Raw genomic sequence first — 23,912 nt, 5'->3', positions numbered from 1 at the left:
ATTACAAACTCCAGATCTCTGGATGTGGTCTGGCTAGCAGATGTGTCCTGTTTGGCTCCTACGGTGTTTATAAAATTTTGAATTTGTTGGCCAACATTTTTGATTCACAAGTTTCTCTATACATACACCCGGCTTTGTGATTTCTAGTGGACAATCCGGCCACACCAGGTCCCAGGGGAGGGTGCCAGCGGTTGGCTGGGGCTGAGCAGTGGCTGCCCCTCTACATGGGCTCTCGAATTCACCACACTCCACACCTGGCCCAATTCACCACCAGGCCCCTGTAGACATCTGCGATGACAAGCCAAATTCAACAAGGAGTGAGAGGCAGAACCAGGCTTATGAGGCCCAGAGCCCTGCCCTCAAGGCAGCTGTTTAAACTGGACAATCAGAACCTGGGAAGAGGGGGCCACCCTAGACATCTAGGTGGTAAGTGCAGAGAACTGTCCAGCTAGGAGTGCTGAAGTCTGCCCACGTGGCAAGCCCGGAAAAACAAGCTCTGAGTTACCACCGTACATTACCATCATGTGTTACCATAGCCGACATCAAATAGCTAATACAGCCTAAATCAAATGTTTTAATTCATTTAAAACTATTTTTCAAAGGAAATGTTGGCCTTAAAAAGAAATCTGACTCATCCATCATACAGATATTGGGCCACCTCCAAATTTTACCTGACAGACTACGGACAGGACCTGGGAGTCTTCTTTAAGCAATAGCAGATGCAAAACAACTGCACAGAGAAGAATCTCACAAACCTTTAAAAATTCACACAATGCCTTTCCATTAATCCTTCCTATGAGACTCTGTTCATGTGCCAATATCCTGCCTGAAAGACAGATAATTCAAATTGCAATCGCTCTTTACCGTTTGCACTTTGAATATCACGAACTAAATGTTTTCTCAAATTTGTCTCTGCCAATATTCCTCTCATTTTTAGTATACCTTTTGGGCATATTTGTCAATCGCTAATGAAAGCTGACTTTTTAATATATACCAAGAGTTAGAAATGTCATTGATCCTTTCTCTATTGCCAGTTAATCAATGACTGACTGTAATAAAAACACTCCCAAAAGCAAAGGAATCACTGCTTTCATCACCCAACTAGGAAAAGGCCAACGGGAGTCAGACATGCCGTCCATTAATACCTAATACTATAGTAATTTGCGCTCTCATGATGTGCTGCACCTGTCACTGTATAGGAAACCTCAAATAACTCAAGGTGGAATACAATGATAAACAGCTTTTTTAATTCCTACACATGCTCATTTTCTAAATCTACCCATTTCTTTGTTCCCCATAGCACATGGGGGGGGGGTGTCCAGAAACTATCTGATGATGTATATACATACATATGTATATATACACACACACATATGTATTTACATGCTTCGGCCTTTACATTTTTTCCTTCACATATTGTGGGTATTGATTTGGTTATAAAAAGGCAAAGATGGGAGCTTTCACAGCTGCCTGGAGGCTTTCGGGCTAAAGAGCAAATGCAAACAAAATGCAATTTCGGTAGTTTTTCACAGCAGTGATCTGCACACTGAATCACTGTCTAAATATCTTCAGCAATAACCCTAAAATCTGGGGACTAATCTTATTTTAGTGGTAAACAAAAACAAAACAAAAATCCAGGAGCAAAACCGTCTTCACCACACTGGGGTTCTTTCCGCTTTAACAACCCAAATGTCCCAACTATAAAACTGCCAGGACTCAATGCAACAGTCAACAGTGGGTGCGTCGGGCTGGGGGGGAGGGAGGGGTGACCACTAAGGGGTGCGGGCTTTCTTTTTGGGGTGGTGGAGATGTTCTAATACTGACGGTGCTGATGGTTGCACAACTGTGAACAGACTAAAGCCATTGAATTGTTCACTTTAAAAGGATGAGCTGTGTGGTCCGTGAAGCTGTTAAAAAACAATACTGTCCATAAGGACCCCCTACGGCCCCCAAATCATGAACTGACAGCAATATCCTCAGAGTCTCCAAATGATGCTTCCTAGGTACCAAGTAAATTGACCCAACCTGTCTTTCCTTGGCCTAAATGCATCTGAAAGGTAGTTTCTGAGATACACAGAAGCTTCTGAGTCATGGCTTGGCTGCCACACTTGCCATCTGGGAAGGAAAGACCTGCCAAAATCTTATCTGCAGCCCTTCGGAGGAGTGAGAAAGCAGACGGGCAGGACGGCTCTGCCGGGCGGCTTTCAGCACCACTGGCTTGGCAGACGCTGTTCTAGACAACGGCCAAAGGGGGAAGGGCATTTCCCGAACCTCTCTCTCTTTTCAAAAGCAGAACTCCACTTAGGGTTTGCCTGTTCTGGGTGGATGTTGGCTATGGCTGTTTCCCGCCATCCCCCATGTTCCCCTGCCAGGTGAGCAGGCGGTGCTTGGGGGACAGCTGAAGGCGGCACTGTCCCTGGGCAGACGCAGCAGTCACAGGGCCCGGCAAGCAGACCCTGGACGTGAAGGCAATGCTTCCTGGGGGCAGACGCAGCTCCATGCGAGGGCAGCCAGAGGGCAGCCACCGGGTAACAGAAACCTCCTCCTGCAGCTGTGCGAGTAAAGCACCAACCACAGAGCAGGGTGGTTTGCAAGGGTCCTGTTGGTGGGCTCAATACCGTGGCTTCTGTTTTGTTTTGTCCAGAGACTACGTGGTACGTGTAAGCAATGGGTTAGGCAGATCCATACACGTGACCCAGAGGTAGTATATTCATTCATATTCATTTGTTTATTCATACAGCAAATGGCCACTGAGTGTCCGCTTCTGCCGACACCTTCCTACGAGCCGGCTTCCTGCCCTCCAGGGAATTCTAGGTGAGTGGCAGGAAAAGACATCAAAGTCACCGGAATAAATACACAACTGTAAGTTCTAGTAAGTGTCATAAAGGAATAGAATGGATGAAGGTGAGTGACAGGGGACCTCATTTCGAATGGGAGAATCGGCATAAGCCTCCTAAACTGCGACCTAAAGAATGAGAAAGCACAGAGCGAAAAAGAGAGGGGCAGAGATAAGCCATGTCGAGGGGTGACGACCCAGTTTTGGTTTCAAAGAGATGACTCTGAATGCTGCCCAGAGCCTGGCTTGGCGGGGCCGGAGTGGCCCCAGAAGACTGCTGGGAAGGAGAGAGGTGGACAACACCAGGGTGAGCCCTGCAGGCTGGCCGGACAGGACTGTGCGTGGTGGCACATGGAGAGGAGGGGCGCAGCGGAGGTCAGGAATGACCCCTAGGCTTCACCAGACAGGTGTGTGCGGGAGGACGGGGAGCAGCGGAAGAGGAAGCACCTGGCCTATTGCAGGGGGTTCTGGTGCGGAGGCCAAAGGGCTGGGAGCCAGGAGAGCCGTGTTCTCTTCTTGGTCCCCCACTTACTAGTTTGGGACCGGAAATCCCCAAAGTGTGACAGCGTCCTCACACAATCAAGTCAACGCATCCATTCACGCAGCTGCAGCTCACACATCAGCCAACATCTGCCTTCGCTTTACGACAGGATCTGCAGCATTAGCGCGACTAGGTTTTGTTCCTTTTCTTTTAAACAAGGCGACATGGGGAGCTTGGGCGTTCTTTCCCTCAACAAGTAGTTGCTGAGTATCCGACTGCCCATCACACTTGGTTCTGAGAGGGGGTGGCAGCAGTTCTGGGGCTCCCGGAGTCTCCAGCTGCCATGGCCCCATGTTCCCACCCCTTCCGCGTTGGAGGGTTTCACAAAGCTCAAAACACACGCTGCACAACCGCAAAAAGTTGTCAGTTGGTCCTCTCGGTGAAGAAGACACGCTCATAGCAGACCCCCACCAGACCAAAGGGAAGGGCTTCCCGACACTCGCCCTGCCCTCTACAAAGGAACCGATCGCCATCAGGGCAAGCTGATGGCTGTCCCATGCTCGCTCAGTGCACCGCTGCCCCCTCAAGGGCTTTGCTCACCCCGAGTCCATCACGACTGGCCCCCAGATCTGCGTATGCTGGCACTTCAAACACGAAGCCAGAGAAATATAAACATAAAAAGGGATGCTTCTAATAAAACTAACACGGGTGTCTTGGGAAGACTCAATAAAGGCAAGCTGGTGAAAATAAAATACTATTGAATTAGGTGCTGGGGAGACAAGTGTAAAAGATTTGCGGAAAAAGAAAACATGAGCCTAGAAGCATTCTTCACTAGAGTGCTTTCCAAGTGGTTTTTAACTGACTGCTCCACTGGAAAAAATCCAAACTGGAGAAGATTCATTATGGGCGTTTAGGCAAGAAGGGCGGCATGGCAGGCCCATCTGCAAACCATACTCCAAGACAAGTCCTTGGCACGACCTCAAAGACTGGTAAATGAATGTGCATTTATAGTTTACATTAAAATGAAATGTTTAAAAAAAGTGTGGTATTTTATGATTCCCCTCGTGAACTAATTTCTTCTATTCATTAGCCAAATGAACAGGCTTCTACTGTAGTTCAAAAAAACAAAAAAAAAGGAAATTTTCTAATAATTAGACCTTTACCCTACACCAGACATAAAAATTTTCTCAATGTGGATCAAGACCTAAATTTAAGAGCTTGAACTACAATACTGTTAAAAGAAAACATAGGAGTAAATCTTCATGATTTGGGGTGGACTAAGATTTCTTACATATGACATCAAAAGTACAAGTGATACAAGTTGATCATTTGGACTTCATCAGAACTAAAAACTTTGGTGCTGCAAATACTGTCACCAAGACAGTGAAAAGACAATCCAAAGAACAGGAGATAACATTTGCAAATCACATATTTGTATCCAGAATATACAAAGAACTCTTACAACTCAATAATAAAAACAGACAAAAACCGTATTAAAAATCGGGTAAAAGAGCTGAACAGACATTTCTGCAAAGATTACAAGTGCCCAGTAAGCACATGAAAAGATGTTCAACATCATTAGCCACTAGGAAAATGCAAATCAAAACCACGAGATTCCGTTTCACACCCATTGGGCTGGTTGTAATAATAAAAAGAAAACAAAGACAGACAATAAGAAGGATATGGAACCCAAATACACTGCTGGTGGGAATGGAAAACAGTTTGATGGTTACTTATATGACCCAGCAATTCCAATCCTAGGCGTCTACCCAAGAGAAGTGAAATATATGTTCATACAAAGATCTGCCTGTGGATGCTCTTGGCAACTTTAGTCATAATAGTCAATGTCCAGATGGGGGAATGTCCATCAATGTCCAAAAGACGTCCAAATGTTCGTCGGTGGGTGAATGGATACACAAAATGCAGTTATCCATACAATGGAATGCCATTCGGCAGAAAGAAACACAGCGCTGTTAGATGCTGCAACAACACTGGTGAATCTTGAAAAGGTTATGCCAAGGGAAAGAAGCCAGTCACAAAACACCCCAGATTATATGATTCCATTTATATGACGCGTCCAGTAAAAGCAAAGCTACAGAGGTAAATTAGTTGAGTGGAAATAGGAAGAAACTGGAAACGGGCACAAAGTTTGGGTTTTTTTTGGGGGGTGGGGGACTGAAATGTTCTAAAATTGTGATGCTGCACAACCCTGTAAATTTATTAAAAACCAATGAATTATAAACTTAAAATGGATGAATGTTATGGTACCTCAATAAAGTTATTAAAAACTAGAAAAGCAAAGAAAAAATGGCATTCAAAAATAGAAGTTCATTTGGAAATCTCATAATGGAAATGTTATAATGGGAACTTTTTACACACTAATTGTGACTGATGATAATGAGGAAGAGATAAATAACCAAAATTCCTGTTTTAGAAATAGGAAGCCTTCTCAAATAGATAGCTGGTTTGACATGAATTACAGCATAATTAAAAGCATTCATTTCATTTTCTTCACTGATACGTTAGAATTTTTTTAACCACAATATTTTCAACCCTGTTCAGACTTGCATGAAAATTTCCAGGTCTACTCTTTCCAGAAAAATTCTTAGGTGAAACCTGGAAGAGAAGGAGATTTTTTTTTTTTTTTTTTTTTTACAGAGACTCCATTTATTCTCTGCATGCGAGAGGGTTACTAGAGGGCACCAAGAAATATTCAGGATTAGTGAATATAATTGGCTCCTCTGAAACAGCTTCAGAGGTTTAAAATGTCCAGGGAAGTAACCTTTTTAAGAAAACCAAGGAAGAGCCCTGTTCGCTAAGGTGGAAATATCCTCATGGTAAAATGAACTGGGAAAACAGATTAGGACCGGAAAAAAAAAAATTAAGGATACGTCATTTTTAAAACATATTTTATCTTGACATTTCTCCCTTTGAGAATTCCTTCAAAACAGATGTTGCAAGCTTTTCAGAAAGACAATTATTTGCTACGAGAAAGTGGTCTTAATTAGGATACGTGACAAGAAAATACAACGATCAATTCTCCTGATTGACATGAATATTTGAACCTGCCTGAGGAATGTCAGCCTTCTCGGGTGAGACATATACAATTTGCTTTTTGTAAACACCTGTCGACAGAGCCCAGCAGACAATGCTAATAGGGAAAGGGTGGCTGAAACCAATTTCACCCGTCACACTGCTGGGTCACCCGTCACACTGCTGGAAGAAGCGTGTGGGAATATCACTGACGCATGTGAGTCACTGAGGTGGGAGGGTGGCCTCAGAGGAAAGGGCTGGCCATAAGCTGAAGGTTGGGTCCCCAAAATTCTTACGTTAAAACCTAACCCCCAATGTGATCATATTTAGAGGTGGGGCCTCTGGGAAGTGACTAGGGCTTGAGGGCTTAGGAATGGGGTGAGTGCCCTTATAAAAAGCACCCCAGAGCTCGCTCCCCACTTCCACCTGGAGAGGGCACAGCGAGCAGACAGCAGTGTGAACCCGGAAGAGGGTCCTCACCGCACACTGCAGCTGCAGGGGCCTTGACCATGGACTTCCCCGCCTCCACAGCTGTCATTATAAACCACCCAGACTGTGGGATTTTGTTAGCGCTGCCTGAACAGACCAAGACTGAGCTCTTTCATGGACTTGCCAGGCTTTCCTAGAGAAAGAAACTGTCTAGCTCATTCCAGAGGGGGCTTCTAGAAGTGAGTGTGACAGCTGAGATAGGCATGGTTGCTTGAATCAACCGAACCTCTGGGACAGGCCGTATGTGTGCAACAGACGGGGAAAACCAGTTCTTTTCCTTCCTCTTCCAGGCCTGCCCTTGAGGCAAGTCTACCAGCTTGAGGTTCTACCTGCCCACAGAGCCTTGACGGACATCGGACCCTCCAAGAGCATCTCTCAGGCCCCAGCAATGCTAACAGGGAACTACAGCCCAGGGAAAAGTCAGTGACAGCAACAGAGGCAGCCTGGGGACGGTCCAGGGGTCCGGTACCTAGGGAAGCAAACCCACAAGACTGGGTATCCTAAGCCTAACCCTCCCAGGCGGGGCCTCTGGGCTGTGGGACCCACGGAACATGCCCACTGGGGAGCTCAGCCCAGAGGAGACCGAGTGCAGGCCCCACTTCTAGAGAAGTCCAGAGTCATTTGCCCTCTTTCCAGCTCATCAATTTATCTTCTAAGTCTCTACATCCCCCTCCCATCCTTTTCCAGGTGAAGGACTCTCTCATTCTCTGGTCCTACTGGCAGCCCTGTGGCAGCTCCAGTGGGTTAGGACGCTTCAACACCTCAGCACCCCCACAATCTCCATCGGAAGCCCCCAGCATCAAGACCACATGCACCTCCAGTTACTGAAAACAAATTCAAACAAACCATGTGGCGCTATGGAAACGATGCTTCAAGACAAGCTCCTCCAATCAGATGGCGCCCTAAGTTCCTCCCGAGTAGAAATGCTTTTGTTGTCACTGCTGCCGCCAGAGCATTATTCTCAAAATGGGTATCTGATTACATGTCCTTGTTGCCTCATCCATGAAGCTTAAAATGCTTTGATGCTATCAGGAAAGACAAACTCCATCACCCGCCACCGCACTCTCCAGTGTACCACACGGCTCCAGATTCAATGGCTTCCTTCGGCCCCCATCCTTCCCTTTCCGGTCTCACCGCGCTCTGCTCATGGCCCGCAATGGTCTTGCCTCCCTTCACGGCCCAGTAACTCATACTCAGCCTTCAGCCATCAGATGACAGAGCCCTTCCTCGGGGAGCCCTCCCAGCGTGTCATTAATAATCCAATGATAGGATCTCATGGTACCTAATCCGTCACTTCTGTGCCATTTGCCACAACTGTGATTTACCCGGGTTTGGGTGACCGACAGTTGGCACAAACCTTTCCAAGTAGCCATGTGCCAGCGGTGCATGTTTTTCACTCATCACTGCACAGCCTACAACTCGCTGAAATTGTTCTCTTCCAGTGATAAAACAATCAAACCTGCCATCCTCTGCTCAGGTACCACTCACGTAGACGTCTCAACATCTAACTTTTCCCCTTAGCAATGCCACTTACTGCTACAGAAACACCACTGACTCTCTCTGTGGATGGCATCCACACCTCCACCCGCAGCTGTGCGCTACACCCCACAAACTGCCTCGGATTTCCTGATGGCACCTCAAAGCCACCACTTCCCCAAATCAATCCCATCAAGTCTGACCCTACCCTACTCCCTGATTTCAGTTAATGGCCCCACCGTCATGCAGGACCAATGCTTGAAATCCAGACTCCTCCCACTGCAGTGGCCAAAGGAGCACCCCAGTGGCCAAGAATTATGTTTTGTGCCACAGCTCTGTGCCTAGATTACAAGCCCCTGAGGGCATAAAGCTGCCTTCCCCACCCCCTTCTTCTTCTACTTTCCACAAGATACTAGAGGCTACAATAGGAACATAATAGATACTTCTTGAACTGAAAACAAGAGATAGCAGAGTAACAAAGAACACTCACTCACTGCTGGCAGGTGTGTAAACTGATGTCAGGGTGTCGTGCGGGAGACCCTGCTCGCTGCGCCATTTGTCATGCAGGGCGGCCTGCGGGGTCTCTGCTCCCGCTCCCCACATAACGCAGGATATGGTGAGGCCAAAAAGGAACACCCACGGAGCCATAGGTAGGGGAGTCATACCACTATATTCTCTCTGGCGGCACTATACTCTCACTGGAGGCTGGATCCATACTGTCCGCAAACCGCCATCCACACTTGCCAGCCCAGCCGCCATCTTCTTGCTAGCCCCCGTTCTTCTTTCCTCTTTCTCTTTCTCTGCTAGCGTAGCCACAGCAGTTATATTAGTGGCCAATGGCTCACTGGTTACAGCTGACGGCCAACTAGCCACAGCTGACGGCCATGCAATCACAGTTGGCCATTTACTACCTGAGCCAACACCTGTCTATGTGAGGCCGAGAGCCTGGAAACTACTTTCTGGGGCTCTGCCCCCACACAGGGCTTTGGAAGACGTTTCGACACAATTTAGTAAAGCAGGGGGTGATTATACCCTACACCCCAGAACTTCGCTCCTGGGTATGTGTGGGGACAGAGCCCCAGAGAGTAGTTTACAGGCTGTCGGCCTCACGTGAAGGGTGCTGGCTCGGGTGGTGAATGGCCGTCGGCTGTGGCTGATTGGCCGTCGGCTGTGGCCGGATAGCTGATTGGCTGCTGGTATAACTGCTGCGGCTACGGAGGACTGCCGAGGAGCCGAGCAGAGCCGAGAGAGAGGAACAGAGGAGAGAGTGGAGGAGAGTCGTCAGTCGGTCGGTTGGCGGAAAGGCGGACGGCAGGTCACGCGTCCGATGGGCCCAGCCTCCAGTGAGACCATAGAGGTATGACTCCCCTACCTATGGCTCCTGGGTGTTCCTTTTCGGCCTCACCATATCCTGCGTTCTTGTGTGGGGAGCGGGAGCAGAGACCCCACAGGCCGCCCTGCCTGAAAGATGGCGCGGCGAGGCCTCCGCGCACGACAAATGGCGCAGCGAGCAGGGTCACCCGCACGACAGTATGCCTTAGAGAAACTTACCACGTGTCCACACAAGACTTGTGCAAGAATGCTCAGAACAGCACTGTTACCAAGAGTGAAAAACAAACAAGTCCATGTCCAGTTATATCGGAATGCTAGCAGGAAAAAGCTGACATAGTCGAATGCGGATAATTAAAGGAGGGTTTTAAAAGGGGTTGTTTGGGATGAGTTCAGTGTAGAAAAACTATGAGGGGCAGTTTGGGAGCCCAAAGATAGAAAAAGCAGCGCTCTTGTCGCTTCTACATCTGAAAGGAGGGAGGGAGGGAGCGGTTACCCAAATCTGAAAACAAAGTCCCAGAGGAAAGGCTACCTTAAAAGAAGCAGTGACCTTCAGTAAGGAATACAGCCAGTCCCAGGCAAACCTACAGGGAGTAAGCTGAGCGAGTAAACACCCTGACTTTTGCTCCCTCCTCCCTCTGCTCTCAGGTTGGGAGTCCCAGTGGTTGAACTCAACCGGAAGCCAGAGGTCCGTAGAGTTCAACCTCCTGTAGCACAGCGGAGAAGGGAGAGAGCAGATTTGGGAAGACAAAGGGATGAGACTCATGTTATCCAGCAACCAAATATATAAAGCACAGTATATGTTTACACAATGGAACGTTGCCCAGCAGGAAAATGAGTGAACTCCTTATGTCAACATGGATAAATCTCAAAATCTCACATTGGGGGGGGAAAAAGGCATCGTAAAATATTTAGAGAATGGGCACTACAGAAAATTGTATTTTCCAAAATCCACCACGGCTATATTTCTGGCCCCCACATGCTCTTCCAGAACCTTGCCACTCCCCGCTAAGAGCTGCAAAGAAAGAAGAGAACAAGGTTTTAAAACAGGGAATTACAGGAGAAACCTATTTTAGAAAGGGTAGCCAGTGAAAGTCCGTCTGAGGAAGTCACTGAACTTGCAATAAGGTATAAGGATTGAGAAAGAGCCAGGCCCACCAGCCCACCTATTAGCTAAGGGAACAAGGGAGAGCCACCGGCCAAGGTCCTGAGAAGAGAAAGGCCTTGGCCCTTTCCAACGCAGTTTAAAAAAAAACCAGTGTGGCAGAACCGGGCAAGGGAAAGAATGGAGCATGAAGCAAGAAAGGTGAGCATAAGCCAGAAGGAGCAGGGCATTTGTGACTCCCCTTGGCTTACAAAACTGGTGCGTGCAAGGGTGGGAATTTGACTCCAGGCAGCAAAAACTCACAGAGACGACAAAGGAACCAGAAACAGACTTCCCTCTTGATATCCAGCTCGAGGGCTAACGTTCACTTAGAACCTAGGTGTGTCAGACACTGGGTTACAGAAATACTTTGAATCTAAAAGAATAATCTGTTTAATCAGTTACCTAGGACGTACTAACGAACAGCGGCAAATTATCTAAAACCAAAGGTCAAGCAATTAACTCGAACACAACTCCTGACGGCCTTCCCTTTCCACTGTCCTGATGGGCACTGTTGGGCGACTCATATTATAAATAACCCTGATTACACAGTATAATGATCATGGTGAACAACCATAATGAAAATATCGGTATCTAACACGCTCCAGGGGCATAATGCAGTGCCACACAGAACTTTGCTATCATTAGTCCCATTTTACAGATAAGGAAACTGAGGCCCAGACTTGCTAAGTAAGGAGTCCAAGGCAAGGCTTGGAAACCAAGTCCAACTGCAGAGTCCACGTTATTAACTGCTTTGCTGCCTTACTCTCTTCTCTTGTCTCGGGGAAAATAGGTCAAGGCCAGCGAGGTTTCATGACCAGACTCCTAAGGGGACATTCTTTTCTCCACAGCGCCCCTGGAAAGCCCTACGAGCGGGCGGTGCGATTATTGTGGTCCCCAGCCCCGGGGTGTAGCCCCCAGAGGATCCGGCTGGAGGTGCGCGCACCCGGACTGAAGGTTCCCCCGGCGAAACGTTCCGCAGCCCTGAAGACACCCCCCGCCCCCGGCGAAGGACTGGCAGTACCTGCTGAAAATGCGTCCAGGGTCCTGCCCTGGGCTTTGTGGAAAACACCCCCCGCCTCCTCAGCCGACATGGTAAGCGAGTTTCTGGCCTCGCCTGAGGACACTGCGTGGGAGGGACAGACGCGACTCCACTCAGCCCAACTGCCGGGCTCGGCCTGGCCGGCTCGAGGAGGTACCCTCCGCGCGGGGCGGGGCGGGGCGGGCGGCGGGCACGTGGGGCTCGGCCGCTCTGAGCGCCTCTAGTGCTGCCTGGGCGGGGCGGAAGCTTGAGCCGCCCATCTAGGATCGATTGAGGCGCCTGGCGAGTGGCGGCTTCGCATCGGGGCGCGCGTGCGTAGAGGGGGTGTCTTTGGGCTCCAGCCGGGCGGCGCGGCCTTCCCTGAAGTTGGGGTTGTCAGGTTTACCAAATAAAAACACATTTCGCCCAGAGAAGCCACAAATGATTGTTTAGTATAAGGATGTCCCAGGCAATATTGGGGAGGTACAATACTTACGCTAAAAACGTTTTCGTTGTTGGTCTGAAATCCCCATCTAACTGGGCGCCTGTATGTTATCCGGGGAGCCGACCTTGCGCTCAAAAGGACTGGGTCCTGTGTCAGGACAGTCCTCCCAGCCCCAGCTGCGATCGAGGGCCCTTAATCACGAGGCGTCCTTATCTGCCCGCTCATCACCACGCCGCCGCCATCATCATCGTCGCTCCCTCGCCCTGCGAGCCTCTCATCCTATGCACCGCAGCCCCAGGAGGTCGTGCTATGTCATTGCCCCCATTTGTCAGGTGGGCAAACGGAGGCTCAGAGAGGTGAAGCAGCTTGCACCAAGCCCCACGTCTGCAAAAGGTAGCAAAGCTGGGACTGACCCACGTGAGGACCTGTCCCGCAAAAGCCACTGAACTGCTAAACCAGCGTTTGTCAAACTTGTTAAAAATACAAATCCTAACCAAAACGAGTTCGTTTCTAACCTCCCAGCATAGGTTCCCTGGGAGGATTAAATGAGTCGGTGCATCAACGTGCTTAACACAATAGTTCTAATAGCAAGTGGTAAATACTCAATGAATATTAGCCATTATCAGTAACATTATGATTAATCCCTATATCCCTACTCCCTGAGTATGGCCTGGCCCAGTGAAAGATGCCCGGGAAATATTCAAGGACAAAATGAATCAATGAGAATCGAAAGTTCTCATTATGGCCTCCAGGCCCTGCAAGATCCAGCCCCTGCCTGTCTCCCACTAACTTTGCAGCCACACATTCTCTTTTAGTTCCTTAAACACGCACATTCATGTCCCTCTTGTATATGTGGTTCCTTCTGCTTGAAATGTCTCTGCTCATTTGAACATCAATGTCTCTGCTTAAATCACTGTCGTGCGGGGCAGCCTGTGGGGTCTCTGCTCCCGCTCCCCATACAAGAACGCAGGACATGGTGAGGCCAAAAAGGAACACCCAGGAGCCATAGGTAGGGGAGTCATACCACTATATTCTCGCTGGCGGCATCCACCTCTCTGCAATCCACTCTTGCCAGCCCAGCCACCATCTTCTTGCTAGCCCCCATTCTTTCTCTCTGCTAGCGTAGCCACAGCAGGTATATTGTGGCCAATGGCTCACTGGTTACAGCTGACAGCCAACTAGCCACAGCTGATGGCCATGCAATCACAGTTGATGGCCATTTACTACCTGAGCCAGCACCTGTCTATGTGAGGCCAAGAGCCTGGAAACTGCTTTTGGGGGTTTGGCCCCACAATCACCCTTCATGGAGAAGCCTTCCATGCTGGCACACACTCTTCTGAGCTAAACTCACCTCCCTCACTCTTTTCATCGCACTCTGTTCTTGTCCCTCATCCCTTTGCACAGTTGCTAATGATATGTTTACAGGTGTAACTGTTTCTTTGAAGTTGTCTTTCCCAACTGTACGGTAAAGACCACAAGGGCAGTTACCTTGACTGTCTTGCTCACCAAGCAGGGTGCCTGAGGCATAGATACTCCAATGGCTGTTGCATAAAGAAGTGAATGGATTATAAATATCTTTTCAGGATAACCCCGTTTTGACCCTGGGCAGTGGCTAGGCACAGCTCTATTGGCAGTGGTGGTGAGTAAATTCAGAATTGCACTGCTGCCATGGGATTACAGTGTGAACAAAAAGGGGTTCTATGGAAAGTAACCTCACAGGGTACTGTAATCATAAATTCCCAACTGAGCAGGTCACGGTGGGTAGCCATGCCCGAGGCCTACATCTTCTTCAGTAAAAGGCTTAACTTTTCCTAAAGCAAGCCCAGTCCATTGTTTCTAGGTAACTACATTTTTGAGATGCCCCCTTCAAACCACTCCTTTTAAAGCATGACCACCTTCAAGAGAGCACATAATCTTAACTCTCCTGTAGTCTGATACCCGCCCTGCTTTCTCCCACCTCCATGTAACCTTCCTTATGTTCCCTCCTTAAACTCAAATGCATAAAAGAAATGGCATTTTACTTTAAAAGTAAATACTAAAGTAAGCTTACCTGCCAGCTACACTGTTGAGCATTTAGCTTATTGTGAGTCCTCACAGCCACTCTGAGAGGTAAGCATTGGTATCCCCATTATATGATGAGAAACTTGGGCTCAGAGAGGCTTCATGGCTTGCCCAAGATGGCCTTGTACCTGTATTAGTTATCTATTGCTACATAACACATTATCACATGCTTAGCAGCTTAAAACAGCAAATATTCATTATTTTGTAGTTTCTGTGGGTCAGGAGTTCAGGTATAGATTAGTGAGGTCCTCTGCTCGTGGGCTGTCACAGGCTGCAATCAAGATGTCAGCCAGGGCTGTGGTCTTATCTGAAGACTTGACTGGGGAAGGATCTGCTTCCAAGCTTACTTACATGGTTGGTTGTTGGCAGGACTCAGTTCCTCGAGGGTTATTAGCCTGAGGGCCTCAGTTCCCTGCTGGCTGTGGGCTGAAAGCTGCCCTCGGTTCCTTGGCACATGCCCTTTCCAACATGGCAGCTTACTCCATCAAAGCCAGCAAGAGAGAATCTAGCAAGACAGAACTTGCATCTTACATACCCTCATCACAGAAGTGGCAGCCCATCACTTTTGCCATATTTTATCGGTTAGAAGCAAGTCACTGGGCCAGTCCGCAATCAAAGTGAAAGGGTTACATTAGGGGACAAATATGAGGAGGTGAGAATCCCTCGAAGATATTATAAACTGCCTGCCACAACAATTAAATAGCAGAACTAAAATTTGAATCAGTCCTTTCAAACCCTGAAGTTCCCCAGTTAACCACAATGCTCTACTGCCTTCCTAGACAAATTAATGATTATTTCTCAGAAAGATCAATCTGGTTATTCTAATATGGACTCTAGTATTTTTTCAAAATGTATTATCCTTTTAAATGTAATCTCCCAAGTGGGAATCTGAAAGATCCATCCAGGGGTGGGTGCGTTAACTAGTTCCATGGGTTTTATTTAGGAGTAACTTTAGAACGTAAGACTAATGACCACAAGACTTCCTATACTACATCCTGACCCCTAGATATTACACTTAGCCTTCTCATATGATTTTTAGACCATCTGACCAATTTGCCTAAGGATAAATACAAATTGGCAGGTGATTAGATTCCAAGCAGATAAAGCAATACTTTCCTGGTAGAAAGACTTTATATCATTCATCCACTCCTTTTACCCCTCCCATTTGGTGTCTTGAATCTGTAACTAAATTCAGGATTGAAATGACTAGCCTTAATAAACATCTTCAGACTCAGCCATACATCTGTGTGTGATTTGGTTTGGGGGAGAACAGAAGAACTGGTTCATGGGGGCATCTCTGTGGGCAGAGAAATATCTTCATTTATTGAAATGTTCCTAGCAACAGAAGTTGTTTTCTTTTTCGCCCCCAAATCTTCAAAGTAGAAACAGGCAAAATGATAATAAGAAATCTGGAAAATTGTAGATGTATTTTAGTTTTTGTTTTTCGGGTTTTTTTCTTTTATGAGTACAATGGAATTGTAAGGATATCGCATAGCATTTGCCCACATAAAATCGATTTTTAAAAATTTCAATGACAAACATGGGTTCATGTGGATTTTTTTCCCCAAAAAAGCTAACTTCTAGAACAGCAGGTAAATGCTATCATATTAGACTGCGTTGGGATTGCTTTGGCATTTCAATTGCATTTCCCCTGCATGATGGTTTTTCCTTAACTGTTTTCATATTATTCAACTATGCATGTATTCAGGACTTGCCAGCTTAATTCCTTGTAGGAAGTGACAACAATAACATTTATTAATACATTTTATCTATTACTTATAGTGTTTCTTACTATGCTCTGCATTTTCCATTGTTTCATTTTCTCTTCATAATAATCCTAAAAGGAAGGCACTTATCCCAATTTTACAGATGAGGAAAATGAGGCTTGAGACACAAAAGAAGTTAAGCAACAAGCCCAAATGCACGCAGCTGGTAATTTGGTGGAGCAGGATTTGAGACCAGGCTCTTTAGACTATGTTGCACTGAACAAATGAATGACCAATGAGCGCAATTACAGCAGGCCTTGCTTCTAATTATATGAGCCAATCATATTTTCGCAACTCTCCCACCCTCCCTTGGCTACAAGTGCGATATAATACAACCTCAGGCTGAAGGTGAAGGGTGTAAACTGTGAAATCATTCTAATTCAGGCTTGCAGCTTTTTAGCTATATGACCTTGGGCAAGATATACAACCTGGCTAAGCCTGTTTGCTCCTATAGAAACCAAGAATAATGAGTGCACTCACTTCTTACAGTTGATACGAGGATTTTATGAGGGTATGCAAGCCAAGTGCTTAGCACAACGCCTGACATTATGGGTAATTTTTACTCATTGGTAGTTAATATCAGTAGCACAGGGAGTTACGGAGAGCTGGATCTGAGTCCTGGTTCTGTCACTTACCAGCTCTGTGACTCGGAGGAAGACACTTGCCTCTATAAAACACACATCATAATATCTTCATTGTCACAAGGGTTGTTTTTTTAAAAGGTTGGATGGCAGTGGTCCTCCAATGTTACCAAGCATATAGCCAGTAATGTTTAGAGACGTTTTGGTTGTCATAACTGAGGGGCCGTGCTACTGGCATTTAGTGGGTAGAGGCAAGGATGCTACTGAATATCTTACAATGCACAGGACAGCCCCCACAACGGTTAATTATCTGGCCTTAAGTATCGATAGCTTCAATAACAGGACAAACCCTGTTGTGTGGGGACTTCACGGGGGACATAGCACTCAATAAACGCTAACCATTTTAATTTCTTTTCTCTTTGACATTCCACCTCAGTCTATGTGTTATTTCTAAGAGCCCTGTCAGCTTTAAAATTCTCTGATTCAACATAAGGGGAAACGTAGATCCAACTACATATATGAGACAAGTAGGGTACGAACATGGTTTCTAAGTGTCCTCATCAAGACCAATTGAAAACAATGATTTATTTTGGCAAAACGGAAAATTCATGTCTTTTTGTGAGTGGAAATTTTGTAGAAATCTTGGGTGAGAACAGCAGTTGAAAGTCGTCCTTACAAGAGCTAGCTTTGCCCCTATTTTATTTTACGAGTATATTGAAAGGACAGCTGTAGACGGGAACTACATGTGCTATCATTCCATCCCTATTGCCAGGGTTTTATAAACCTCAGGTTTTCTGAGAAAGAAAATGTCCATTTACTACTGATTTTTGTGTTCTGAAAAGTTATGGTTATGGGCATATTTGTGCACTTAGGTTTTAAGAGTTAAAGTTCATACATCAGGCCTGCTTTTCCCTGGAGATCAGCCTTTTTTTTCCTCTGTGTGTGTGTGTGTGTGTGTAAATCATTGTGGAAAACTTGCAGTGTCTAAAGAAAAATTAGGAGAAAGAAGAAGAAGAAAATCTCATTGCCCAAATATACAAAAATATGGTACTATCAATATTTTGGCATATTTCTTCCTAGGGTTCTTTCTCTAAGCATTCCTATAAATAGTTGAAATGATACTATAAAGAAGTTTTATCTTACCTTTCCCACTTAACATCATAGCACAAAAACTTCCCCATGTTATAAAAATACTTTCTAAACATTTCTAGGGCTGCAGAATATTTCATAGTAATATATACTTTTAAAATTTATACCCACTTCTAAAAATAGTTTATTATACAATACATTAGTTGCAAAATGTCAAAAAATACAGAAGTCTACAAAATAAAAATTAAAAATTAACCTCTCACCTCTCCTCAAATTCTTTCTTCAGTTGTAACTATTTTTAAGAATTCCACATGTATCTTCCAATATGGTTTTGTGGGAGTCAGCAGTGTTGTTTGCCAACATTTCCATTTCTCTGTCTTCCAGGCACATATGATTGCAATTGCTGGCTATTTTTTTTTACTTATTTTTTGGTTACACCATGTGACTAGTTCTGGCCAATGAGTTGTGAGTATTTAATTGCTGCTATAAGACCCTTCAGGGCTTTTGTTCCCTCTGCCATGACAACTGGCAATGCTCTAGTCAGTAGTTGCTTCATCAGTCAAATTCCAGAGAGAAGGTGACGCAGTGAAGAGCTTCTAGACTACTCATGATGGACGTGTAGAATAAATAAGAAATAGCAGCTTGTTTCGTTTAGGGGTTGTCTGTTACAGCAGTATAACCTATCATATCTTTACTAATAGATTAGCATATGTATATATATATATATATATATATATATATATATATATATGTATAAACACATGCATAGCACACATGAACACACACATATCAGCTGTATTGTCCACATTCTTTTGTAGCCTATTTTTTTTTCTTTTGGCTAAGAAATATATTTACTACTGAGAAGTTGTTTTTGAGCATCTACTTGGCTTGGTACTCTTCTGGATGCTGATAGTGTATCAGTGAACAAAACAGAAGAAAAAAGCCTACCCTCAATGGACTTTACTTACATGGATAGCTTTCCATGGGTGCACATATATATTTACTTGTAATTCTTAACAGTTGCCTGTTATATGGATATACCACCATCTATGTAACCTTACTTCTACTTATAAAGCCTATATTTAGGCTTTTCTCAATTTGTCTCTCGTTGAAAAGCAAGGCCATATTAAATATCAACATAAACATATTTTGAGCCCTGGGTATCATACATAGGTGCACTTGTGGACATATCTTTGTTTACTTAACCATTCTCCTGTTATTGGACACACGAACCATTTCTAATTTGTTGCTATTATTCATGCACCGGTTTTTATAGTTACAATTGAAGAAAGAATTGTAACTATAGTTTTCATCTATTTATTTGAAGCTTTGGGGATTATTTCTTTAAGATAAGGACTCTAAAATGTTCCTACTGGGTCAAAGGGTTTGGGCATTTTTAAGGCTGTTGATACATGTTGGCGTGCGTGACTCTCTTGTATAGATTTCCTACTTCAGCAGGAATTGTCCTGGCATCTGTCGTTATTTTACACATGGGGAGTAAGGGGTTCTGAATTGCCCATCATCAACTATTCCTCCTCAAGGTCATCTGAGGAACCAAGAAAAATCAAGCCAGGCATGAAAAAGCTCAGTTAATACTGGTGGACAGACTAACTTTTTCTTTTTTAGCAGTTAGCGTGTTTTCTATTCTTTAGCTTTCTTTTCTAGGCGTTGCTGTATTTCTTTGTCTTTAAACAAAGTTGTTACAGCGGACACTTTAGTTACATGACTTCCACCGTAGTTGGCCTTGAGCCCAGTAGGGCACACCTACTGGGCTTCCCCCTGGCAGTTCTCTTTCTTACTGTCTAAGACAATGGCTCGTCTCTTCATGCTCCCCCACCCCCATCTTCCCACTACCACATCTGCCACCTCCCTGCATCTGTACTACTTCCCTCTCCCCCTTCCAGGGATAATATAGGGACAGACTGGGACACCCGCAAAACAGTCCCCTTATTTTTGTACATTGCACCCATTCCTTCTTATGGCTACGTAGGTAGTGGTTCTCCCTCTTCCTACTCTGCCACTCACTTCAGCATGCCATGGTGAGCAGATTTTCGTTATGGCAGACGTTTAGCCCCTAAAGTACCTGGTCTCCCTCTCTGGAAAGGGGATAAACAAAGATGCAAAGGGGAACACCCTGTCAGATTTTCTAATCAAACCAGAACTCCTGTGCAGTGAGGTGGGCACAGCTGTCCTATCCTGGAGGGTCTGCCTGGGGGACAGACCAGCTGCTGCCCACACTGTACAATGCCCCACACAAGCTGTGAATTTTTAACTGCTCATGGTTACTCATTTCCAGCCCCAGAGTTGTCGTCATGACATTCAGGATCCCTAGTTTGCACGCAATCAGCAGAGCAGAGGAGCCGAACAAATGAAATTCTGTTTTCTCACTCTTCGTACAGTACTGCATTTATTCAACCTTTATATCTCTAGAGCCTAGGACTGTGTCTGGTACATTGCAGGGGCTCCATAAATATTTATGGAGTAAAGGAGGAAATAAGTGAAGGAGGTAAGCAAACACACCAACTCTCTTATTTCATATACAAAGTGAAACTTCAAAGATCATTCGCCAAATCACCTTGACAATTCTGCTGCCCAGAAAAGGACAGACTTGACATTATTTTCAGCAATAAGGTTTTACAAATTAATTGATTTTTCTGACTCATTTGGTGTGGGTTTAAACCATTTATCTGAAAGCACAGGAATATATTCTTTGAATTATTCCAACAATAAGAAACAAAAGCTGAAATAATGAGTTAAACGCTTAGTTGAACCATCTCTATCAACCCCTTTGCACATATTACCTCTCAATGTCACGGCTGCCATGCCAGCCTCAATCCACGTGTGGTACTTTCTGGGGACCAATCTGAAGAGTCTTCTCCCCATTTCCCTCCCAGCTCCTGCGAGAAAACTGCAGGCCTGCCCTTTGGTGACATTACCTCCTCTCAGCTCAGGAGCCTTTGTCAGAAGGCTGCCAGACCTTCCAAATAAAGCTGCTTCCTCGTCCCAGCCCTGGTGTGCCACCCACCCGCAGCAGTAATATTTAATAACACGGAGAATACAAAGCTTGGCTGGATGAGTCACTGTTGTGAGTGACCAGCCAAATTGAAATCTCCTTTTTAACGAAAAGGCCTTGAAATGCAGCAACGAAAACACACTCCTTTAATTTCCAGTTTTAATGAGCGTGCTATGCATTTCCAGGGACAACACCTGCATTTTCTGCTTTCCTGTTGAATGTTATAAAACACCTTGGAATCTGCGTTAGGTTCAAAGTGCATTCTTAGCCCAGGGTTCTGCAGATGTGGGTCATTTGCATTCCATCTTCCGTCATTTTCTTTGCATACCTCACTTTCTTTCATCTGCATACCACCTTGTATTGTTATTTACTTCCTAGTTTTCTTTACTGTAACTCATGTTTGTTACTTAGATATCTTTGTTTAAAAGAAATAAAATTTTTCTCTCGCTCCTTGTGGTTCTGGCAAACCTGTATCTCTTGCCACAGATAGACATGTGTAAATAATACCAATCCTTGAAGAGGGGAGAAAGCTAATAATACCCGTACTTGTTAGGCAGTTTCTGCTGTCTGCTGGGGACTCTGAGGCTGGGATTTGTGATGTCTCTGATAAAGAGGGAGAGTGGACAGTGTTAGGTATTAAAGAAATATTATAGTGATTACAGATGGAGACGCTCTCCTTGAAGTTATAAAGTGGATTGCAAGGGGGTACAGATGAGGCAGCTTCTTTCTGGAGGTAAAATCCAAGAAGATGCATTTGTCAGACCTTGAAACCCTCAAGGGTAGTGTGTATTAAGAACAGTAAGAAGCTTAGGCTCTGGGTCACATTGGAGGTGGGTGGATCTCAAATTCCCTTTTATCTTGGGCAACAGCCTTAACCTCTCAGGGCCTACATTTCTCTGGTTGAAAAAGAGTGGGATGCCTTTCTCACAGGGCTTTTTTGGGGGCTGTGTGAAATAATTCAGGCAAAGTACTTAGCATGCTACGTGGCACTTAAGTGCTCCATAGTTATTTTTCTTATCTTCTTTCTCTTATTCTCCCTCTTATCATCACCATCATCATCATCTTTGTAGTGGGTTGAATTGTTTCCCTCCAAATGATAGTCCAAGTCTAACACCTAGTACCTATGAACATGACCTTATTTGGAAACAAGGTCTTTGCAGATGTACTTGAGTTAAGATGAGGTCGTACTGGAGTGGGGTCGGCAATAATCCACTGATTTCTGTCTTTATAAGAGAGATATTTTGAGATGGGGACTCAGGTAAGAAGGCTATCGAGAGATGGGAATTATACTATTACAAGCCAAGGATTTTTAGCAACCACTGGAAGCTAGAAGAGGCAAAGCAGAATTCTTCCCTAGAGCCTTCAGAGGAAGCAGAGCTCCCTCTGCATTCCAGACTCTGGGCCTCCAGAGCTGTGAGAGAATAAACTTCTCTTGTTTTAAGCCATCCCATTGGTGGCCATTTGTTACGGCGAAACTTGGAAACTCAGTACTTGGAAGTGGAGCACTGCTGTGACAATGTGGGAGTGGCTTTGAAACTGGATAATAGATGGAGGCTGGAAGAATGTGCAGGTAGTTAGTTGATGAAAAAGCCTAGATTGCCTTCGAGACACTCTTAGCAGAAATATGGACACTAACGGACACACTGGTGAGAGCGCAGAAGAAAGTGAAGACAATGGGAAGGAAAGCTGCTCCTGCCTCAGAGACGACATGCATTGTCACAGACAGTATGTCAGTAGAAATATGAATGTTAAAGGTTCTTCCGCCAAGGCTTCAGAAGGACACGAGGAAACCAAGGGAATTATTGGACATTGGAGGAAAGATGGCCTTGGTTATAACGTGGCAGAAAACTTGTCTGAATTGGGTTCTAGTGTTGGGTGGAAAGTAGAACTTGTAAGTGATGAACGTGGAATTTAGCTGAGGACATTTTGAAACAAAATGTTGAAGGTGTGGCCTGGTTTCTTCTTCCACTTATAGTAAAATGGGAGAAGAAAGAGATAAATGAAGCAAACGGGAGCCAGAATGTGATGAGTTAGAAACTTCTCAGCCTATCTGTATTGCACAAGATGCTCACGCAAGAGTGTGGCTGGACAACCATTCGCTAAAGAGATTGGATGTGTGATGAATGGATACAACCAATCATCTCAGGAATAGAGATGGGGTTATCCAGGAAGGATCTATAGGGGACCCTCTTGTCTGATGGAGTGAAACCTGTGAATTGCACAGGAGACCAATAAGGTTTTTGAGAATGTTGTACCAGCACAAACACTGCCAGCCTCGACAAGAAGGGATAGAGACAGCAGGAAATGAAGGAAGGCTGTTGGACGTCCACAATTGTACAGGCAGGGCACAAGCCAATGGAGGCACTCAGCTGCCAACCCATGCTATCCTTCAGGAAAAAGGAAGAATGACTCCAAAGGCAGCCCTGAGGCTGCCACGGCTGTCAGGGCCTCCACGGGCCCAGAGAACAGAGCATCAAGCCACTGCATATTATTCTCAGTCCCTGAGACCTAATGGAATTCTCCCTGATGGGTTTCAAACTTGCTTGGGAAAAATGACCTCATCATTCCTTCCATTGTCCCCCTGTGGGAATGAGAATGGGAATGTCTATTCCATATTCGTTCCACCACTGTATCTCAGATACAGATAATTTCTTTTCTAGCATCATAGTCTACACGTGGAGAGGAGTTTTGCCCCAGGATGGTTCATACCCCAAATTTCACTCATCCCTGATTTAAATGATAAGATTTGGGAGTTCTTGAGTTGATATTTATCTGAGATTTTTGACTTGGAGTTGATGATGGAGTTGGGTGAATATATGGGAAGGACATGAGTTGTTTTGTAATTGTTCAATTACAGTTGACATTCAATATTATTTTACATTAGTTTCATGTGTACAGCATAGTGGTTAGACATTTATATAATTTATGAGGAGATCCCCTGGTTAAGTCTAGAACCCACCTGGCACATACGTAGTTATAATATTTGACTATATTCTCTATGCTGTATTTCACATCCCATTGACTATTTTGTAACTACCAATTTTTACTTCTTAATGCCTTCACCTTTTTCACCCAGCCCCCAACCCACCTCCCCTCTGGCAACCATCAGTTTGCTCTCTGGGTCTGTGAGTCTGTTTTGTTTGTTTAT

The 23,912-nt window shown here is 45.3% G+C and overlaps 1 protein-coding gene across 3 annotated transcripts in view; it reads right to left on the bottom strand.

The window, feature by feature from the left end:
- CPPED1 (calcineurin like phosphoesterase domain containing 1) overlaps window positions 1-12,014 on the bottom strand; it is a 77,062-nt gene extending 65,048 nt beyond the window's left edge. For 2 of the 3 annotated variants that reach the window (XM_074322952.1, XM_074322951.1), the window contains exon 1: window positions 11,813-12,014. In XM_074322952.1, the coding sequence (XP_074179053.1) occupies window positions 11,813-11,882 (70 nt within the window). In that variant the 5' untranslated portion in view covers window positions 11,883-12,014. The remainder of the gene's footprint in view (window positions 1-11,812) is intronic. The other variant, XM_019750676.2, reaches the window with a different exon arrangement.
- Between the last annotated feature and the right edge of the window lie 11,898 nt (window positions 12,015-23,912).

Source organism: Rhinolophus sinicus, linkage group LG18 (genome assembly GCF_036562045.2).
Source record: "Rhinolophus sinicus isolate RSC01 linkage group LG18, ASM3656204v1, whole genome shotgun sequence".
Taxonomy (NCBI): Eukaryota; Metazoa; Chordata; class Mammalia; order Chiroptera; family Rhinolophidae; genus Rhinolophus; species Rhinolophus sinicus.
Note: the sequence above shows the minus strand (reverse complement) of the source record. Positions and strands in the feature narration are given on the sequence as shown.